The sequence below is a fragment of the Haliaeetus albicilla genome, chromosome 13 (genome assembly GCF_947461875.1).
Source record: "Haliaeetus albicilla chromosome 13, bHalAlb1.1, whole genome shotgun sequence".
NCBI classification, from domain to species: Eukaryota; Metazoa; Chordata; class Aves; order Accipitriformes; family Accipitridae; genus Haliaeetus; species Haliaeetus albicilla.
The window spans coordinates 284140-303167 of record NC_091495.1 but is presented as its reverse complement, the minus strand read 5'-3'; the positions used below and the strand labels follow the sequence as shown (position 1 = coordinate 303167).

Genomic DNA, 19028 nt, shown 5'->3' with positions numbered 1-19028 from the left:
AGGCGGGGGCGGGGCCAGCTCCCGCGGCGGCTGTGGGGCACTATACAAAGTCACTATGGGGCACTACAGGAGGCGGCTACGGGGCAGTGTAGGAAGTGGCTGTGGCCCCCACACGAGGCAGCCGCGGGGCGCTGCAGGAGGCGGTTATGGGACACGGCACAGGGTCAGCGTGGGGCCCGTAGGAGGCACCTATAGGGCACAACAGGGGGACGCCATGGGGCCCTCGGGAGGGAGCACAAAGGGCGGGGCCGTGGGGCGGAGCCACCGTCCTGAATGGCTCCTCCCACCCGTCCGGCATCCCCCACGGGAGGGGGGGAGCTCCTCCTGCCCCCTCCCCGGAGGGGCTGTGGGGCAGGGGGGGGCCCCCCCACTCCCCCCGGCTCACCTGGGGGTCCCCGCCCCACACCTGCCGCTTCATCCTGGGGGGGGCGGGGCAGAGAAAGATGAGGGGGGGTGTCACCCACGCACCACCCCACGGCCCCCAAACCTGCCTGTTTTCACCCCAAAACCTCACTCGTCGATGCTGCTCTGCCTCCGCTTCAGCTCCTCCAGGTGGGAGCGGACCGAGGGGGTGCTGCCACGGGGCAGGGGGCGGCGGCGGCCGCGGCGGCAGCAGAGCGAGCGCGGCGAGGGCAGCGGCGAGGGCAGCGGCGAGGGCAGCGGCGAGGGCAGCGGCGAGGGCAGCGGCGAGGGCAGCGGCGAGGGCAGCGGCGAGGGCAGCGGCGAGGCCGGCACGCCGGGAGGCTGCGGGGAGGGGGCAGTTGTTGGTGCTGGTAAATCTGGGGATAAACCCAGGAGTTTTGGGAAAAACGTAGCGGCAAGGCAGGTCGCCGTATGTATACCGTGAGCGGCGAGGCCTGGCGGTGTCGGCATGCGTCCGTCTGGCGAGGGCTGGAGGGACGGACGGGCGTGGTCTCAGGACAACGCCCCGCTTCGTTACCGGCACCTAACGAGCCCGGCGCTAAAGAGGTTCCCTACCTCGACACCCAGAGCCTGTCAGGCCTGGCGGCGTCGGTGTCGCGGCGTCGGCGGCTGACGGTGCGGGATTGCCTGGGGCGGGAGAGGGGCGTTAGTGGGGGGCACGGGGGGATTTGGGGGCCTCCGGGGCCGTTTCCGACACTTTTGGGGCAACTTCCGCTGCTTTTGGGGCAGTTCAGGGTGGGGTGTGAAGCCTGACTTGTTGACCAGACTTATTGATATAATCAATACCGATGTAATCAATAACAATATATTAATTATATCAATAATTTTACATCTATCCAGCCCCACCAATGTGATTGAGATTGCTATAATTAGTATCAATATATCAATTATGTAAATGTTTTATGTTTATCCAAATCTGGCAATCGCTATCAAATCTACCAATAATTTGGCCTATCCAGACCTATCAATACAATCAATATACATAAAATCAACACTAATATAATCAATATTGATAATTAATACTAATATATTAATTACAAAAATAACATTATGTGTGAACAAACTTACAAATGTAATCAGTATTGATATAATGAGTTTCAATATATCAATTCCATCAATAATTTTATGTCTATCTGGACCCATCAATGTAATCGGTATTGATAAAGCCGCCATTAATGTAATCAATATTGCCAATATAGACATAATTAAAGTATTGATTATATCGATGATGTAGGGGTGCAACAAGATGCTGTTTATCTATTTGTGATGCAATTTACGTATTAAACAATGCACATTAACATAGGAGGGATCGATCGTACGTACATCAGAGACATCGGTGAATATACTCCTGATGGACACTTTCAGATGTTAATTAGAAAAGGCTCATTAGCGCAGTGTAATCTCTCTCCACAGGTGCAGTGGGGTCTCTGGGTGTCATTAACGGCCGTGGGGGTGCCCCCCCCCCGGCAGGGAGCCATTTTGGGGCCATTTTGGGGTCTGTACCTGGCGAAGCGGCCGAGGGCCACCCAGGGCTTGTCCTCCATGTTGGGGGGTCCTGGGTGCTGCGGGGAGGGGACGTGGAGGGAACAGCATGAGGAAAATGGGGGGGAATGGTGAGGAAGTGGGGAGGGAAAAACGCAGGGAAAGGGGGGTAAAGCGTGAGGGGGAGAATAAGGGAAAACGTGAGGGGAAGCGGAGGCAAAGCGGGATGGGAACATGGTGGGAGGAGGGGGGAAGTGTGAGGAAAAAAAGGAGGGGAAAATGTGAAGGAAATGGAGGGAAAAGCACAAGGAGGGAAAAGGGGGAAATGGGGCAAAAGAGGGGGAAGTGTGAGGGGAATGGAGGCAAAAGGGTGAGGAGAAAAGCAGGGGGAAGGGGGAAGCGTGCGGAGAAATGGGGGACGAGGAGGGAAAAGTGTGAGGGGAAAAGAAGGGGAATGGGGGAAAAGTGTGAGGGGAGAAGTAGGAAAAGTGTGAGGAGAAAAAGGAGGAGGAAAGGTATGAGGGAAAGCGTGAGGGAAATTGGAGAAAGGAGGGAAAAGCCTGAGGGCAAAATGGGGAGAATGAGGGAAAAGTGTGAGGGGAAAATTAGGAAAAGTGTAGGGAGAAAAAGGAGGGAAAAGGAGGAAATGTGGGGGGGAAAGGAGGGGAAGCATGAGGGAAATTGGAGAAAGGAGGGAAAAGCCTGAGGGGAAAATAGGGCAAGTGTGAGGGGAAAAGGGGGAGAATGGGGGAAAAGCATGAGGGGAAAAGTAGGAAAAGCATGAGGAGAAAAAGGAGAGAAAAGGAGGAAGTGTGTGAGGGAAAAGGGGGAAAGGATGAAGGAAAAGCATGAGGCGAAATGATGGGAAATGGGGAAAAGCATGAAGCAGAAAAAGGAGGAAAAGGGAGGAAATGTGTGAGGGAAATGGGGGAAAAGGATGAGGGAAAAGTGTGAGGAGAAAAGGAGAGAAAGGGGCGAAGTGTGAGGGAAATTGGAGAAAGGAGGGAGAAGTATGAGGGGAAAAGGGGGAGAATAAGGGAAAAGTATGAGAGGGGAAACGGGGGAAATGGAGGGGAAAGCGTGAGGGGAAAACCTGTGAGGGAAATGGAGTGAAAAGGAGGGAAAAGTAGTGTGAGGGGAAACAGAAAAGTTTCAGGGAAAGGTTTGAGGGGAAGAGGCAAAGAATGGGGGGAAAAGTGTGAGGGGGGAAAATGTGAGGAAAAAGAGGTGAAAAGAAAGGAAAAGTGTGAGAGGAAAGCATGAGGGGAAAGTGAGAAGAAAACGAGAGAAATGGAAAATGAGGGGAAAGGTGTGTGAGGGGAAAGGTGTGTGAGGGGAAGAGAGCAAGAATGGTGGAGAAAGTGTGAGTGGAAAAAAAGGAGGGAAAAGCAAAGGGGAAAAGTGTGAGGAGAAATCGAAAAGGAGTGAAAAGTCCAAAGGGAAAATAGGGGAAAGCATGAGGCAAAATGGATGAGAATGAGGGAAAAGTGTGAGGGGAAAATGGGGGAAGTGGAGGAAAAAGTGTGAGGGGAAAACCTGTGAGGGAAATGGGGTGAAAAGGAGGGAAAAGTAGTGTGAGGGTAAACAGAAAAGTAGGGGAAAGTTTGAGACAAAAGGAGGGAAAACCCTGAGGAGAAAAGGTAAAGAATGGGGGAAAAGTGTGAGGGGAGGTGGGGGGAAAAGTGTGAGGGGAGGTGGGGGGAAAAGTGGGGGGGGGAAGGGAGGGAAAAACAGAGAGAAAAAAGCGGGGGGGGGGGCGAGGAAGAGAGGGGGGAAAGCATGAGGAGAAAAGGAGGGAAAAACGTGAAGAGAAATGGAAAAGGAGCAAAAAGCCCGAGGGGAAAGGGAGGAAAAGTGCAAGGGGAGAATGGGGTAAATGGAGGGAAGAGTGTGAGGGGAAAGCCTGCGAGGGAAACGGGGTGAAATGGAGGGAAAAGAAGTGTAGGGGGAAATGGAAAAGGAGGGAAAAGTTTGAGGGAAAAGGAGTGAAAAGGCTGAGGGGAAAAGGGGGAGAATGAGGGAAAAGGGGGAGAGGAAAAAGGAGGGTAAAGTGTGAGGGAAATGGAGGGGAGATCCTGAGATCCTGAGAGGGAAATGGGGAAGAGTGTGAGGAGAAAAGGGGGGAAAACTGTGAGGGGAAGTGTGAGGGGAGAAAAGGAGAGAAATATGTCAGGGGAAAATATGACAGGGAAGCGTGAAAGAAAAAGGAGGGAAAAGTGTGAAAGGAAAAAGAGGGCTAACGGGAGGGAAGTGTGGGAGGAAAGGGAGGGAAGTGTGAGGGGAAATGGGCGAGAGGAAGGAAAAGTGAGGGGAAATGAGGGAAAAGCATGAAGGCAAAAGGAGGGGGAAAAGTGAGGAGAAAAGGAGGGGGAAAGGTGAGGAGAAAAGGAGCGAAAATCATGAGGGAAAAGTGGGAAAGACGCGAGGGAAAAGGGGGTAAATGGGGACAAGGAGGGACGTTTCTCCCACCTGAGCCCTCCATTTTCCCTGCGGCAAGACGCAGCTTGAGGTGAGCCGGGGAGGGGGTAACCCCGCGGGGTCTGGGACGGGGGGGGGGGGGAAGGCCACTCGCGTCATCCCCCGGGACAGCCCCCCCACCCGCGCGTGCTTCAAGTCCGCACACCCACCACAGCGCACCCAGGCCTCGCACATCACCAAACCCACCACTACTTCCCCGCCAAAAGCACGCGGTCGGGCCCCACCGTTTCTCCCCGTTGCCCCTTTAAGGGTGGGCGGGGCGAGAGGCTCCTCCCCCGTCTGGCGACACTCCCCGCCCCTCGAACGTCACCGCGGCCCCGCCCCACCCACTCGACCCGCGGTGCCGCCGCCGCTGCGGCTGCCTCCGCCGCCTCCTCCCGGCCCGCCCCGGCCCCGGCCCCGGCCCCGCCCCACCGGGCCCTGGGACGATGCCGAAGCCCCGGCACCGCGGGCGGGGTGAGGTCGGGATGGCCGCCGTGGGGCGGAGGGGATGAAGGAGCGCGGGGCAGGTGAGTGACCGGCCCCGGGACGGGGGGCGAGGCTCGGGGAGGGGTGTGAGAGACGGGACACGGGTGAAGGGGGTCACGGGGGAGGAGGGGGCAGGTTTAGGGGGGCTACAGGGCGGGTTGGGGGGGGCTCAGAGGTGTGGCGAGCCCGTTTAGGGGCGTATAAAGGGGTGGGAGGGGTTCAGGGTTAGGGGAAGCAGGTTTAAGGGGGGGTATAGGGAGATTTTGGGGGGCTGGGGGCATGGGGAGTGGGTTTGGGGGGGCATGGGGACAGGTTTAAGGGGGGGTATAGGGGAATCCCAGTGTGAGGGGTCATCAGGGGGGTGAGGAGCGGGTTTAGGGGGGTCACACAGGCTTAGGGGGCAGGTTTAGGGGGGTTATAGGGAGGTGATCCCGGTTTGGGGGGCTTCAGAGGTTTGGGAAGCGGGTTTAGGGGGGTCACAGGGGTGTAGGGAGCAGGTTTAAGGGCGTTGTAAGGGGGTGAGGCCAGTTTAGGGGGCTTGGGGGTGGGGGGAGCAGGTTTAGGGGGGTTATAGGTTAGTTTGGGGGGCTCAGGGGCATGGCGAGTGGGTTTGGGGGGTGTGGAGAGGGCTCAGAGGTGTGGGGGGCAGGTTTAGGGGGGTGATCCTGGGGGGGGGCCCTTGGGGCCATGGGGTCACAGCCTCCAGCCTCCATGGGAAAGGCTCAGGCCTGGGGCCGGTTCTGAGGCCCGGGGGGACCCCCCCATTTTGGGGGGAGCGGGTGTCAGTGACGCACCGGGGGGGCCTTGAAAGGCAAGCGGGGGGCGGGTCACGTGCTGTTTATCCCGGCAAGGAGTCAGCTGGGGACAGGGGGGAAGCCGGAGGGGGGGCTCCTCACCCTCCTTTTCCTCCCCCACCCCAAATCCCAACCCTTGACCCCCAACCCTGACCTTTGACTCCCCCCCCCCCCAAGGTGCTGCCTGTACTTGGGGGGCTGCTGCCTGTACCCCGGGCAGGGGGATGCCGGGGGAGGGGGCGCTTCCAGCTCTTTCGGCATCACTGCCCCCCCGCCCCAGTGCCACGCCAGGGTTATTTTTAGGCCTCTCCTTGGCCGGGGTTGGGGGGGGAGCACGGATCCGGCTGGGCGTTGCCCCCCCCCCTCCCCAAAAGCAGGCAGGATCCAGCCCAGGGCGTTACCGGCAGGTTGATGTTTAACCCCACCCCCGGGGTGGGGGTTGTCCCACACCTTATTTTTTTGGCGTGGAGGGTGGGAAGGGCTTAAAGTCAGCCTGTCTGTTTGTCTGTCTGTCCCGGCAGGGTGAAGCCGTCACCGGCATGGCGGGCGCTTCGGTGAAGGTGGCGGTCAGAGTCCGGCCCTTCAATGCCCGGGAAACCAGCCGCCAGGCCAAGTGCGTCATCCAGATGCAAGGCAACACCACCTGTGAGTTGGGGGGGGGGGGGGGGGGTTGAGGACACATACACGAGTGGGACAGACACCGCCCCCCAAGTTGGGGGGGGACACGCACACGGTGGGGCACCCCCCCACCCCCCTCCCCGCCCCGTCCTTGTCCCCGCGGCACCGTCCTGGCCGCTGGCCCAGAGAACCAGCTGCCGCCGGGCTAAAAATAGCAGCTGAATGACGGCAGGGGGGGCTGCCGGGGGTGACGGCGGTGACGTGAGGGGGTCACGGTGTCCCCCTAACGTGCTGTCACCCCCCCCTTGTCATCATGTGTCCCCCCCTCCAAAACAGGCATCACCAATCCCAAGCTCCCCAAAGACGCCACTAAGCACTTCACCTTTGACTACTCGTACTGGTCCCACACTTCGGTGAGTACTGAGGGGGTTGGGGGGGACACGGCGGGGGTCCCCAACACTCCTAATTGCCCCCCCCATCCCTGCCCCCCCCCCGCAGGAAGAGGACCCCCACTTTGCCTCGCAACGCCGCGTCTACCAGGACATCGGGGAGGAGATGCTGCTCCACGCTTTCGAGGGTTACAACGTCTGTGTCCTCGCCTACGGCCAAACAGGCGCTGGCAAATCCTACACCATGATGGGCAGGCAGGAGGCCGGGCAGCAGGGAATCATCCCGCAGGTATTGGGGGACGTGGGGGGGTAGTCTGGGGGGTCTCAGGAGGGTTTTGTGGGGGGCTGGACCCCCCGCAAAAGCCTCTGGCTCAGCACTGCTCGCCCCCAGCTCTGCGAGGATCTCTTCACCCGTGTCAGCCGTGAGGGATCCCCCGATCTCACCTTCTCTGTGGAGGTGAGTGGGGGGGGCATTTGGGGGTTCGGGGGTAGCCCCCCCATTCTCACAGATCCCCCATTTGGGGGGCTTGGGGGTTCAGGGTGGGCTCCCTTATCTCACAGCCCCCCCTGCCCTGGGGCTGTGTGGGGCTCAGTGTGGTATCTCCATCGTAGCCCCCCCACCCCACTGCCAGGCAATTTGGGGGGGTTCAGGCCAGCCCCCCAACTCCTCACAGCGTCCCACCCCAGCAGTCTGGGGGTTCATTTGCCCCCCCACCTCAACATTTTGGGGGCTCAGCTGCCCCCATGCCCCAGCAGTTTGGGGGTTCAGCTCATCTCCCTCCCTTGGGGGTTCACCCCCCCACCCCATCAGTTTGGGGGTTCACCCACTCCCTCACACTCCATCAGTTTGGGGGTTCAGCTTCCCCCAGTGCAGTGGTTTGGGGGCTCAGTTCATTGCCCCGGGGGTTTAGGGTTCACTGCTCCCACCCCATCAGTTTGGGGGTTCCCCTCCCTCACCATTCCGAAGGTGTGTGCCCCCCCTTCTCCAGGTGAGCTACATGGAGATCTACTGCGAGCGGGTGCGGGATCTGCTGAACCCCAAAAGCCGGGGGGGGCTGCGGGTGCGGGAGCACCCCCTGATGGGCCCCTACGTCCAGGACCTGTCCCGCCTGGCCGTCACCTCCTTCGAGGACATTGCCGACCTCATGGACAGCGGCAACAAGGCCAGGTTGATTGGGGGGGCAGACGGGGGACACCCCGACATCTGGGGGGGCCTCCCCAAATCCCCCCCCCCCCCAGTCGCCACTGATGTCTTTTCCCCACTCCCACTCAGGACGGTGGCGGCCACCAACATGAACGAGACGAGCAGCCGGTCCCATGCCGTCTTCACCATCGTCTTCAGCCAGCGCCGCCACGACCGCCTGACCGACCTCCACACTGAGAAGGTGATGCTGTGCCCCCAAAACCCCCTGAATCTCCCCAAAATCCTCCCCCTCAGTCCTCCCCCAAATCCCCCTGAATTCCCCCCACAAATCCCCTCCAATCCCCCTAAAATCCCACCCCAATTCCCCCCATCCCCCAAGTCCCCTTAAAATCCCCCCAGCTCCCTCCTAAACCTCCCAAATTCCCTCAACCTCCTCCAAATTCCCCCAATACCCCCCAACTCCCCCCAAATCTCCCCTGAATCACCCCCAAAATCCCCTTCCCATCCCCTGAACCCCCACAAATTCTCCTCAAATCCCCTCAACGCCCCACCAACTCCTCCCCAATTTCCCCCCAAGCCCCCCAGACCCCCCCCAAATCCCCCCCACACCCCCAAATCCCCCCCTGACCCCCCCAGGTCAGCCGGATCAGCTTGGTGGACCTGGCCGGCAGTGAGCGCGCCGACGCCTCGGGGGCCAAGGGCATGCGCCTGAAGGTGAGGGGGGGTGAGGGGGGTGGGGGGACCCCTCAACCCCCAAAAAGGGGGTCTGTGGTGTGACCGCCCTCCCCCAGCCTTCCTCATCATCCTCCTCCTCCCCAGGAAGGCGCCAACATCAACAAATCTCTGACCACCCTGGGGAAAGTCATCTCTGCCCTGGCCGAGGCGGTGAGTTTGGGGGGGCCGGGGGGGGGTGTCTCACCACCCACTTTTGGGACGTCTGGGTCCCCTCACTTTAGGGGAGGCGCACACATGATGCCCCCTTTCCCCCCCACCCTGTAGCAGAACAGCAAGAAGAAGAAGCCGGATTTCATCCCTTACCGGGACTCGGTGCTGACCTGGCTGCTGAAGGAGAACCTGGGTGAGTTGGGGGGAGTGGGACTGTGGGGTTTTGGCGGGGGGGGTGTCTGAGGTTTTTGGGGGTCCCCTGGCCCCCCCTAAGTCCCCCTCGTCCTCTCCCCGCAGGTGGTAACTCCCGCACTGCCATGATTGCGGCGCTGAGCCCAGCTGACATCAACTACGAGGAGACGCTCAGCACCCTGCGGTGAGGCGATGTTGAGTGGGGGGGACGGGGACACAGGGGACGTTTTGAGGGGGGGTCCCAGCCCTGATCCTTCCCCCCCCAGCTATGCCGACCGCACCAAGCAGATCCGGTGCCATGCGGTGATCAACGAGGATCCCAACGCCCGGCTGATCCGGGAGCTGAGGCAGGAGGTGACACGGCTGCGGGAGCTGCTCTGCGCCCAGGGGCTGGCCCACGCCCTCGCTCCCCCTGGTGAGAGACTGGGGGGGGGGGGAGTTGGGGGGCTGGGGGGGCAGAGGGGGGTTGGTGGCAGATTTGGGGGGCTGGGGGGAGGGGGGTTGGGGCCGAGCTAAGGGGGTTTGGGGGGGCTAGGGGGGGCAGAGTTAAGGGGACTTGGGGGCAGCGTGGGAGTACTTGTGGGTCAGAGCTGCAGTGCTGGGGGGCAGTTGGGGTTCCGGGGGGAGGGCAGGTGGAGGAGGCAGCTCCCAGCCCCCCCCCCCCATTTTGCTCCCTGACAGCCCCCCCATTTTCCCCCCCAGGCCTGAATGCAGCCACAGACACTCCCCCGGCCCCCCCTGCAGGCCCCCCCCCTGCCCCCAACGCCCTCAACGGGGGGCCAGAGCCGCTGCCTCCCCTCGGCGCCGCAGAGGCCATGGAGCGGCTGCAGGTGACCCCAAAACACCCCCCAGCCCCTCTCCCACCCACCCCGGGGGGACCCAGGTGTCCGGGCTCCACCCCCCCCCAATTGTGGCCCCACCCACCCAAAATTGTGCCCCCCCCCCCCCCCAGGAGACGGAGAAAATCATCGCGGAGCTGAACGAGACCTGGGAGGAGAAGCTGCGCAGGACAGAGGCGCTGCGCCTGGAGCGGTGAGGGGGGGGGGCCCAAAACAGCCCCCCCGGCACCCCAAAAACCCCCAACTCCCCTCCCCCCAAACCCTGAACTCTGGCCCCTCCCCAAACACTCTCCCAGCTGACCCCCAAAACCCTCATGTGGGTCCCTCACAGTCCCCCCCGCCCCCCAGCCCTCTGCCACAGCCTCCCCAAACCTCTCAAGCCCCCCCAGCCCCCCAAAACCCCCCAACTACCCCCACAACCCCCCCGGGACCCCCCCTTATCCCCGCCCCCCCCCCAGGGAGGCGCTGCTGGCCGAAATGGGGGTGGCTCTGCGGGAGGACGGCGGCACCGTTGGCGTCTTCTCCCCCAAAAAGGCAAGTCGGGGGGGCACCCCAAAACCCCCCCAACCCCCCCACCGTGGGGCACCTCCCACTGAGCTCTGACTCTGGTTCTCTTTTTTTTGGGGTGCCCCCCCCAAAAAGACCCCCCACTTGGTGAACCTCAACGAGGACCCGCTGATGTCCGAGTGCCTCCTCTACCACATCAAGGACGGCGTGACCAGGTGAGGGGTGGGGGGGGTCTTGGGGTCCCCCCAAACTCTACACGGCCCCCCCAAACCCTTCTGACCCCCCCAATTTGCTGTGTCGTTCCCCCCCTCCCAGAGTGGGCCAAGTGGATGTGGACATCAAGCTGTCGGGGCCGTTCATCAGGGAGCAGCACTGCCTCTTCCGCAGCTGCCCTGACCCCTCTGGTGAAGGTAGGAAATTAAGGGGGGGGGGGCACCAGATTTTGGGGTGCCACCCCCCTTTTCCTGCCTCTCCCCCCACCCCTCCCTGCACCCCCTAACTCCTCTTTCTCCCCCCCCCCCCCAAAATGCTGGCACTGGAGCAGGTCACCGCAGCCCCCCCCAGGTACCGCTCCCACCGTGCTGACGGGAGAGGGGTCCGAAGGGGGGGTTGGGGGGGTTTGGGGGGTGGGGGTGGGATTTGGGGTGTCCCCCCCGTTTTACCAGTGTTGTAACCCCCCTCCTCGTTGCCCCTCCCCCCTGCAAGTCGTGGTGACGCTGGAGCCGTGTGAGGGGGCCGAGACCTATGTCAATGGGAAGCAGGTGACGGAGCCGCTGGTCCTCAAGTCGGGTAAGGACCCCCCCAAATCCCTGTGTCCCCCCAAATCGCTGTGACACTCCCCAAAATCCCCATGTTCCCCCCAAATCCCTGTATGTCCCCCCAAATCCATGTGTGTCCCCTGAAATGCCCCCCAAATCCCTGTCCTCCCCCAAATCCCTCCCAAATCCCTGTATATCCTCCCAAATCCCTGTATATGCCTCTGAAATCCCCCCCAATCCCTGTGTTCCCCCCCAAATCCCCGTGTGTTCCCCAGAAATCCCCCCCAATCCCTGTGTGTGTGTCCCCAAAATCCCCCCAAATCCCCCTGACCCCCCCGGCCTCCACCTGGGTCCCACCCTCCCTCTCCCGTTCCCCCCCCCAGGCCACCGCCTCGTTTTGGGGAAGAACCACGTTTTCCGCTTCACCCACCCGGAGCAGGCGCGCCGGGAGCGGGAGCGCGGCCCCTCCGCCCCCCCGGAGCCCCCCCCCGACTGGAACCTGGCCCAGCGGGAGCTGCTGGAGCAGCAGGGCATCGACATGCGCCTGGAGATGGAGAAGAGGTGGGGATGCCCCGGGGGGACCCTGGGGATGCTTTTTTTTTGGGGGGGGGGCTTACCCCGTGTCCCCCGTGTGTGTGTCCCCCCGCAGGCTGCAGGACCTGGAGAACCAGTACCGGCGGGAGAAGGAGGAGGCCGACCAGCTGCTGGAGCAGCAGCGCATGGTGAGGGGGGGCCCTGGGTGGTCCCTGGGCATCACGGGTGGTCCCTGGGTCACCTCGGTGTCCCAGGTGGTCCCCGGGTGCCCCCCCCCCACTGCCCCGTCCCAAGCCAGCCCTCCCACGTCCCCACTGTGTCCCTGTCACCCCCAGCACGCCGACCCCGACAGCGGTGACGACCCGGAGCAGCGCTGGTGCGAAGCCGGTTGGCGCCTCATCTCCTCCCTCCGCCAAAAACTCCCAGCGCCCACTGTCCGCTCCATCGTCCGCCGCTGCGGCCTCCCCAACCCGGGCAAACGCCGGGAACCCCTCCGCGTTTACCAAATCCCTCAACGGCGCCGGCCGGCAACGCCGGATCCTCCCTGGGTCACCATGGCGGACCTGAAGATGCAGGCGGTGAAGGAGATCTGCTACGAGGTGGCCCTGCGGGATTTTCGGCAAGCGCGGCGAGAGGTGGAAGCCATGAGCATCGTCAAGATGAAAGAGCTTTGCCGGCGCTACGGCAAACGCGATCCTCACGAGCGGGAGACCTGGCGCGCCGTGGCGCGGGACGTTTGGGATACGGTGGGAGGAGGTGAAGAGGACGGCGGCGGCGGTGGCGGCGGCACCGACGGCGTCGCCGGCGATGTCAGCGGGGCGGAGGTGGAGGGGCTGCGGGCTCACCTGGACAAGCTGGCGGGGATCCTGCGGGAGGTGAAGCGCCAGAACAGCGCGAAGGACGAGCAGATCCGCGCCCTGCGCGACCGTGTCGGCAAGATGGAGCGCGTCATCCCCCTCCCGGCGGTGAGATGGCCTGCCCCACGTGCGGCCTGCCCCACGGACCCCCAGCGTGGGTCCTGCCTGCCCCACGGCACCCCACAGGCCCCACGCACGCCCCAGGCCCCCCAGTGTGGGTCTTCCTTCCCTGCCCCATGCCCCCCCACCCGTTCCCAGCCCCCTGGGACCCCCAAGCGTGCCCCTCCCTGCCCCACAGGCCCCCCCTAACCCGCTCTCTCTCTCTCTCTCTCTCCCCCCCACCCCCACCCCCCACAGGATGAGGAGGGGGAGGCCGAGCCCCCCCCTCAGGAGCCCCCCCCGGCCGGCGCTGGGGGGGGGTCACCGTCACCTTCCTCCTCCTCCTCCTCCTCCTCCTCCTTCTCCTCGTCGGCGGAGCGGCTCTGCCGGCTGATGGAGCAGGATCCGGCCTTCCGGCGGGGGCGGCTGCGCTGGCTGCGGCAGGAACAGGCCCGCTTGGGGGGGGGGCTGCAGCCCCCCGCCCCCCCCCGCCGCCCCCCCCGCTTCACACACCCCCCCCAGGACTGTAAGCTTCGCTTCCCCTTCAAGAGCAACCCCCAGCACCGCCTCACGTGGGGGGCGGCCCCCCCCCACGAGGACGACGGCCCCCCCCCTCCTGCGGGCCGCCCCCGGCGGGGGTCCCTGGACGGGGGGACCCCCCCGCGGCAGCCGCCGACGCCGGGGGGGGCCCCCGCCCCCCCCGGGGACCTGCCCCCCCCCCGCGTGCGCCGCCAGCACTCGGCCCCTGACCTGAAGGCGCGCGGCCCCCCCGCCTAGGGGGGTGCGGGGGGGGGCAGCGCCGCGGGGGGTGATGGGATGCTGGAGGACACACACCCCTCCCCCCCCCCTTCTCCATGGACAATCAGGGCTGAGCTGTTCCCCCCCCCCCAGGTGCTGAGTGGGGTTGTCCCGCGTGGGGGGGCTCCCCTAGCTGCTGTCACACACTCCCCTCCCCCCCTCGCGTGTGTGTGCGTGTGCCTGTGGAGGGGGCCCCCCCCATTAAGGGGATCCCCTGGTTGAAGGCGGAAGCCCCTAATTAAAGAGGAACCCCTCATTAAAGGGGGCGCCCCCCCATTAAAAGTGGTGCCGCCTCCGTCTCTGCTGCCCTGCACGTGTAGCGTCGCGCTCCGCCCCCGCGACACGTCACGGGCGCGACCCCGCCCACTCCAGCTTGGCAGCCGGCGGCCACGCCCCTGAGCTACGCCCCTGAGCTCCGCCCCCTCGTCCCTCCCCCGCGGGGTGGTGCTGGAGGAGGGGGGAAGTCGGGGCGTGGCAGAGGGAAGCTCCACCCCCGCCGGGCTGGCACCGTCCCTTCCCCATACAGGGTAGCGCTGGAGGCGGGGCTTAGGGCGTGACCGTCCCTTCCCCGGTAGGGCCGCGTTGAGCTTGGGGGCGCGGCCTATGCAATCCCCGCCCCTCCCGCTACCGGGGGCTCCGGTTCCCCCCCCCCCGGTTCTCCGCCGCGCCCCCCCCCCCTCCCGTTGCCATTCGGCCCCGGCCCGGCCGCGCCATGAGCCGCCTCCCGGTCCCGCCGCTGCTGCCGCTGCTGCCGCTGCTGCTGAGCGCCCTGGGCCGCCCGGCCGCCGGGCAGGGCCCGGCCCCGGCCCCCACCGCCCGCCCCAACGTCACCAGGTAACGGTGCCCCACCGGGACGGTGCCCCCCCCCCGCGCCATACCCCAGGAGAGGGAGCGGGACCCCCCCCCGGTGACCGGTGCCCCCCCTCCCCTCCCCTCAGGCCGGTGTTCCTGTGCGGGGGGGAGCACCGCGGGGAGTCGGGGTACATCGCCAGCGAGGGCTTCCCCCAGCACTACCCGCCCGGCCGCAACTGCACCTGGACCATCACGGTACGCACCCCCCCGGCAAACACCCCCCGGGCACCACGACACCCCCTCGGGCACTCGCAGACCCCCCGGGACACCCCAACCCCCCTCGGGGACACCCCCGGGGGCACCCCGAAACCCTGGGGATACACATAACCCCCCCCCGGGGCTCCCTGATACCCCCAGGGTCCCCACAAAACCCTGGGGGTCTCACAGCCCCCCCCCATGTCCCCTCCTGTTCCCATGTCCCGCAGGTGGCTGAGGGCCAGGTGGTGACGCTGTCCTGCGTCCCCGTGTCCCCCCCCCAGTCCCCAGCCGTGACACCCTCCCCCCCGACATCCCCTGATGCCCCCCATGTCCCCCAGGCACTGACAATCCCCCCCCCAACGCCCCAAAGTCCCCAGCGGTGACGCTCCCCCCCCCCCCGCAATGTCCCCGCAGGTCCCCGAGGGCCACGTGGTGACACTGTCCTGCGTCCCCACGTCCCCCCACGTCCCCCCACGTCCCCCCCCGGCAGTGACACTCACCCCCCTGCCACCACGTCCCCGCAGGTCCCCGAGGGCCAGGTGGTGATGCTTTCCTTCCGCGTCTTCGACCTGGAGCCGGACCCGCTGTGCCGCTTCGACTCGCTCTCGGTGTTCGGGGGTCACGGCCCCGGCGCCCCGCTGCTGGGACGCTTCTGCGGCACGTTCCGGCCCGGAGCGCTGCTGGCCGCCGGCAATCGGATGATGCTGAGGATGGAAAGCGACGAAGGCACCGCCGGACGCGGCTTCCTCGTCTGGTTCAGTGCCGGCCTCCCCCCAGCGCACGGTGAGCAGATCGGGGGGGGCACCAGGGCGTCGGGCACCGCCGGCAGAGAGGAGGGACCCCCCCCCACCCCAAAACGCCCGTGGACCCCCCCCCGATACCCCGCAGGGCCTAAAAGCTCTCTAGTGCCCCCCAAAACCCCTGTGGAGACCCCCCAACCCCACAGCTGCCCCCCAAAACCCCCACAGAGCCCCCCTCAAAACCTGTGGCTTCCCCCAAACCCCCCAGGCCTCCCAACCCCCTCCCAAACCCCCATGGAGACCCCCCAAAACCCCATAGCTGCCCCTCAAACCCCCACAGAGCTCCCCCTCAAAACTCCATGTCCCCCAAACCCCCCGCAAAACCCCAGGCCCCCCTCCAGGCCCCCCAAAAAGCCTATGAAAGCTCCCCAAACCCCCACAGCCCCCCTAAAAGGCCTATGACGCCCCCCCAGGCCTCCCAAATCCCCATAGTCCCCTCCTAAACCCCCTCAAAACTCCATAGCCCCCCACCAACTTCTACAGAGCCCCCCCCAAGCCCCTACAACCCCCCAAAGCCCCCTTGGAGCCCCCCCAAACACCCATAGCCCCCCTAAAACCCCACGGCCATCCCCCAGGCCCCCCAAAACTCCATAGCCCCCTCCCAATCCCCTGCAAACCCCTGTGGAGCCCCCCTAACCCCCACGGAGCCTCCATAAAAGCCCTATGGCCCCCCGAAACCCCTACAGCCCCCTAAAAGCCCCCCCCCCAAAAGCCCTATGCCTCCCTCCAAAACCCCCAAACCCCTACAGCCCCCCTAAAAGTCACATGCCCCCCCCAAACCCTTACAGCCTCCCTAAAAGCCCCACGGCCCCCCCTAAAAGCCCTATGCCCCCCCCAAGCCCCCCCAAACCCCTATAGCCCCTTCCAAAACCCTCTTCAAACCCCATAGTGCCATACGGAGCCCCCCTAAAATTCCCATGCACCCCCCAAACTCCATGGTCCCACCCCCAACCCAGCCCAACCCTCAGGACCTTTTGCAGGGCCCCCCCATGGACGGCGGCGTTTGGGGGTTAATAATAAACCCCATTTTTTCGGGGAGTCCTGGCACTATTTTGATGGTGAGTATGACCCCCCCCCCCCCCCAAAAAAAAAAACAACAACCCCTGGGGGGGGGTCTTGCACCCCAAGAGTCCCTCCCCCCCTTTCCTTCCTCCTCCTCCTCCTCCTCCTCCTCCTCGGGTGGTTTTGGCATCGCCCCCCCATAATTACCCACCCACGAGGCCTCTTTTTTTTTGGGGGGGGGGGAGATGGAAGAAGCTGCTGCACCCCACCCTGCCCCACGGCCACGTTTCGGGGGGGGGGTCTTAGTGAGAGAGGAGATGCCGGCGGTGCGGGAAAATGGGGGGGGGGGTGTCACAGTGTGTCCCCCCCCTCTAAAATCTGTTCTCACCACCACCACCACTAGAGCACCAGTTCTGCGGGGGGCGGCTGGAGAAGCCCCAGGGGAGCCTGAAGACGCCGAACTGGCCGGAGGAGAATTATCCCCCCGGGATCAGCTGCTCCTGGCACATCGTGGCACCCCCGGAGAAGGTTTGGGGAGGTTCTGGGGAGGTCTGGGGGGGAGTGTTTGAGGGTGGGGGGGTGTTGGAGCTGATTTGGGGGGGGTTTGTGTCCCCCAAAGGTGATCGAGTTGAGGTTCGGGAAGTTCGACGTGGAGCCGGACGCTCACTGCCGATACGACTACGTGGCTGTTTTCGAGGGGGGGGAGACAGACGACGCGCGGAGGGTGGGGAAGTTCTGCGGGGAGGAGACCCCCGGGTGAGACACACACCCCCACCCCCCCCAACTCTGCGGGGAACACCCCCAAACTGGACTGGGCCCCCCCCAAACCCACCTGGTCCTCCCTGAAACCAGCCTGGAGCCCCCCCCCAAAATCAGCGTCATTTCCCCCCCCCCCCAAAGCAGCCTGATCCCCTTCCAAAACCAGCCTGGACCACCCCCCAAAACCTGCCTGATCCCTGCATACCAGCCTGGACCCCCCCCCCCCCAAAACCCGCCTGATCCCCCCAAACCAGCCTGGCTCCCCCAAAGCCCCCTCAAACCCAGCCTGGATGCCCCTAACCAGCCTAGACCCCCCCCTAAACCAATGCTAATCCTCTCCAAATCATCCTTAACCCACCCCAAAACCAACTTGGACCCTCCCAAAACCAGCCTAAACCCCCAAAAACCAGCCTGAACCCCCCAAACCCACCTGACTGCCCCCAAACCAGCTTGGATCCCCCTCTAAAACCAGCCTGGCACCCGCCCCAAACCAGCTTGACTCACCCCAAACCTGCCTGACCCCCTCAAAAACCTGCCTGACCACCCCCAAACCAGCCTGATCCCCCTCAAAATCAGCCTGAGCCCCCCAAAACCATCCTGACCCCCCCAAGACCACCCTGAGCCCCCCAAAAACCAGCCTAGACCCCCCCAAAGTCATGCTGACCCCCCCAAACCCACCCTGGACTCCCCCCAAACCCATCCTGATCCTCCCCAAAACTAGCATGGTCCCCCCCCAAAACCCTCCTGACCCCCCTAAACCAACCCTGGACCCCCCCCAAACCCAACCCGGACCCCCTAAACCCATGCTGACCCTCCCCAAAACCACCCTGATCCCCCCCCAAAACCCACCCTGGATCCCCCTCCCAAACCCACCCTGTACTCCCCCCAAACCCTCCTGACACCCCCAACCAACCCTGGACCCCCCCAAACCCATCCTGACCCTCCCCCAAACCAGCATGATTCCCCCCAAAACCCTCCAGACCCCCTTAAACCAACCCTGGACCCCCTGAAACCCATCCTGACCCCCCCATTCCCCCCCCCCCCCAGCCCCATCCTCTCCTCCGGTCACGAGCTGCTGGTTCAATTCGTCTCGGACCTGAGCGTGACGGCCGATGGCTTCGCCGCCACCTACACCATCAGGAACCGGGATCAGGCACCGGACCCCGGCACCGATCCGGCAAATCCCAAATCCAAGGGGGGTGGGAAGGGGAAAGTCCCCCCCGGCCCTAAGACGGTGACACCAACTGCCACTGTCGCCACCGTCACCGCGACCCCCTGTCCGCAGCGATGCCGGCGTGCCGGGACGCTGCAGAGCAACTTCTGCAGCAGTGATTTCGGTGAGGACACTCCGCTGCCCTTCCCCCCCCCCCCCCAAAAAAAACCCTGGGGTATGGGGTGGGGGAGGCTGAGGACCCCCCAAAATGGGTGAGATGGGGATGGGGGGATGGCTGAGGACCCCCCAAAGCCGGAGTATGGGGTATGGCCGAGGTTTTGGGGTGTCTGAACCCCCCACCCCCACCCTGTGCCGGCAGTGCTGACCGGGACGGTGAAGTCGGTGTCGCGGGGCCCCCCCCAGGAGCAGGGCTGGGCCGTGGTCTCCATCTTGGGCCTCTACAAGTCGGGGGGTCTGGAGGTACCCCAACCAGCCAAGGGGGCCACACTGCGCCTCCAGCTGCCCTGTCGCCTCTGCCCCGGCCTCAAGAAAGGTGGGTGCACAATGGGAAGGGGGGGGGTGCCTCTGTGCCCCCTCCATATCCTGACACCCCCCCCCCCCCCAAATCTTTTCCAGGGTCAAGCTACATCCTGATGGGGAGGGTGGGGGCGGATGGGGGGGCTGTGCTGCCCCCCGAGGCCTTCGTCGTCCCCTACCGCCAGCAGCAGCAGCAGGTTTTGGGGAACCTGAGCAAGAGGCCATGTCGGGGGAACCCCTGAGACCTCCCCCCCCCGCCCCAAATTTCCCCCCCATATGCAAATAAAGGGCGCAGAGCCGGAGGGCGTGAGTGATGACCCCCCCATCCCCACTGCCACGTCACCGGGTGGATGAGAGCCCCCTCCCTTCCCCCTCCACCGCCCCTCCCTCTCTGAGGGGGGGGACACGACACAGAGGGGGTCCCCCCCCCCGTGGTGGAGCCCGATGGGGGGGACCCCAGCG

General features: G+C 64.5%; 3 protein-coding genes across 5 annotated transcripts; 2 read left to right on the top strand and 1 right to left on the bottom strand.

Annotated features, from left to right (window-relative positions):
* Nucleotides 1-16: 16 nt before the first annotated feature.
* Nucleotides 17-4557, bottom strand: LOC138688781 (uncharacterized). The gene is made up of 7 exons (XM_069801301.1): nucleotides 4375-4557; nucleotides 1927-1985; nucleotides 979-1050; nucleotides 843-891; nucleotides 729-744; nucleotides 515-644; nucleotides 17-419 (listed from the first exon to the last, which is right to left on the bottom strand). The coding sequence occupies exons 1-7, from the start codon at nucleotides 4555-4557 to the stop codon at nucleotides 77-79; spliced, it is 852 nt and encodes a 283-aa protein (XP_069657402.1). The 3' UTR covers nucleotides 17-76.
* A 1609-nt stretch (nucleotides 4558-6166) lies between these two features.
* Nucleotides 6167-13550, top strand: KIF1C (kinesin family member 1C). 2 transcript variants are annotated; one of them, XM_069799722.1, is made up of 21 exons: nucleotides 6167-6290; nucleotides 6600-6676; nucleotides 6762-6941; nucleotides 7044-7109; nucleotides 7642-7820; nucleotides 7926-8037; nucleotides 8433-8510; nucleotides 8616-8681; nucleotides 8799-8874; nucleotides 8979-9057; nucleotides 9140-9288; nucleotides 9576-9703; nucleotides 9826-9905; nucleotides 10171-10246; nucleotides 10355-10434; nucleotides 10535-10629; nucleotides 10925-11008; nucleotides 11361-11538; nucleotides 11627-11699; nucleotides 11847-12476; nucleotides 12726-13550. In XM_069799722.1, the coding sequence occupies exons 1-21, from the start codon at nucleotides 6185-6187 to the stop codon at nucleotides 13242-13244; spliced, it is 3111 nt and encodes a 1036-aa protein (XP_069655823.1). In that variant the 5' UTR covers nucleotides 6167-6184; the 3' UTR covers nucleotides 13245-13550. The 2 variants fall into 2 exon arrangements, with proteins under 2 accessions (XP_069655823.1, XP_069655822.1); XM_069799721.1 differs by having other exon boundaries at nucleotides 8796-8874.
* Nucleotides 13551-13926: 376 nt separating this feature from the next.
* On the top strand, nucleotides 13927-18868 carry PCOLCE (procollagen C-endopeptidase enhancer). 2 transcript variants are annotated; one of them, XM_069799723.1, is made up of 9 exons: nucleotides 13927-14099; nucleotides 14204-14312; nucleotides 14840-15098; nucleotides 16096-16173; nucleotides 16521-16645; nucleotides 16737-16873; nucleotides 17924-18213; nucleotides 18409-18582; nucleotides 18666-18868. In XM_069799723.1, the coding sequence occupies exons 1-9, from the start codon at nucleotides 13978-13980 to the stop codon at nucleotides 18806-18808; spliced, it is 1437 nt and encodes a 478-aa protein (XP_069655824.1). In that variant the 5' UTR covers nucleotides 13927-13977; the 3' UTR covers nucleotides 18809-18868. The 2 variants fall into 2 exon arrangements, with proteins under 2 accessions (XP_069655824.1, XP_069655825.1); XM_069799724.1 differs by lacking the exon at nucleotides 16096-16173 and having other exon boundaries at nucleotides 13928-14099.
* Nucleotides 18869-19028: the final 160 nt, after the last annotated feature.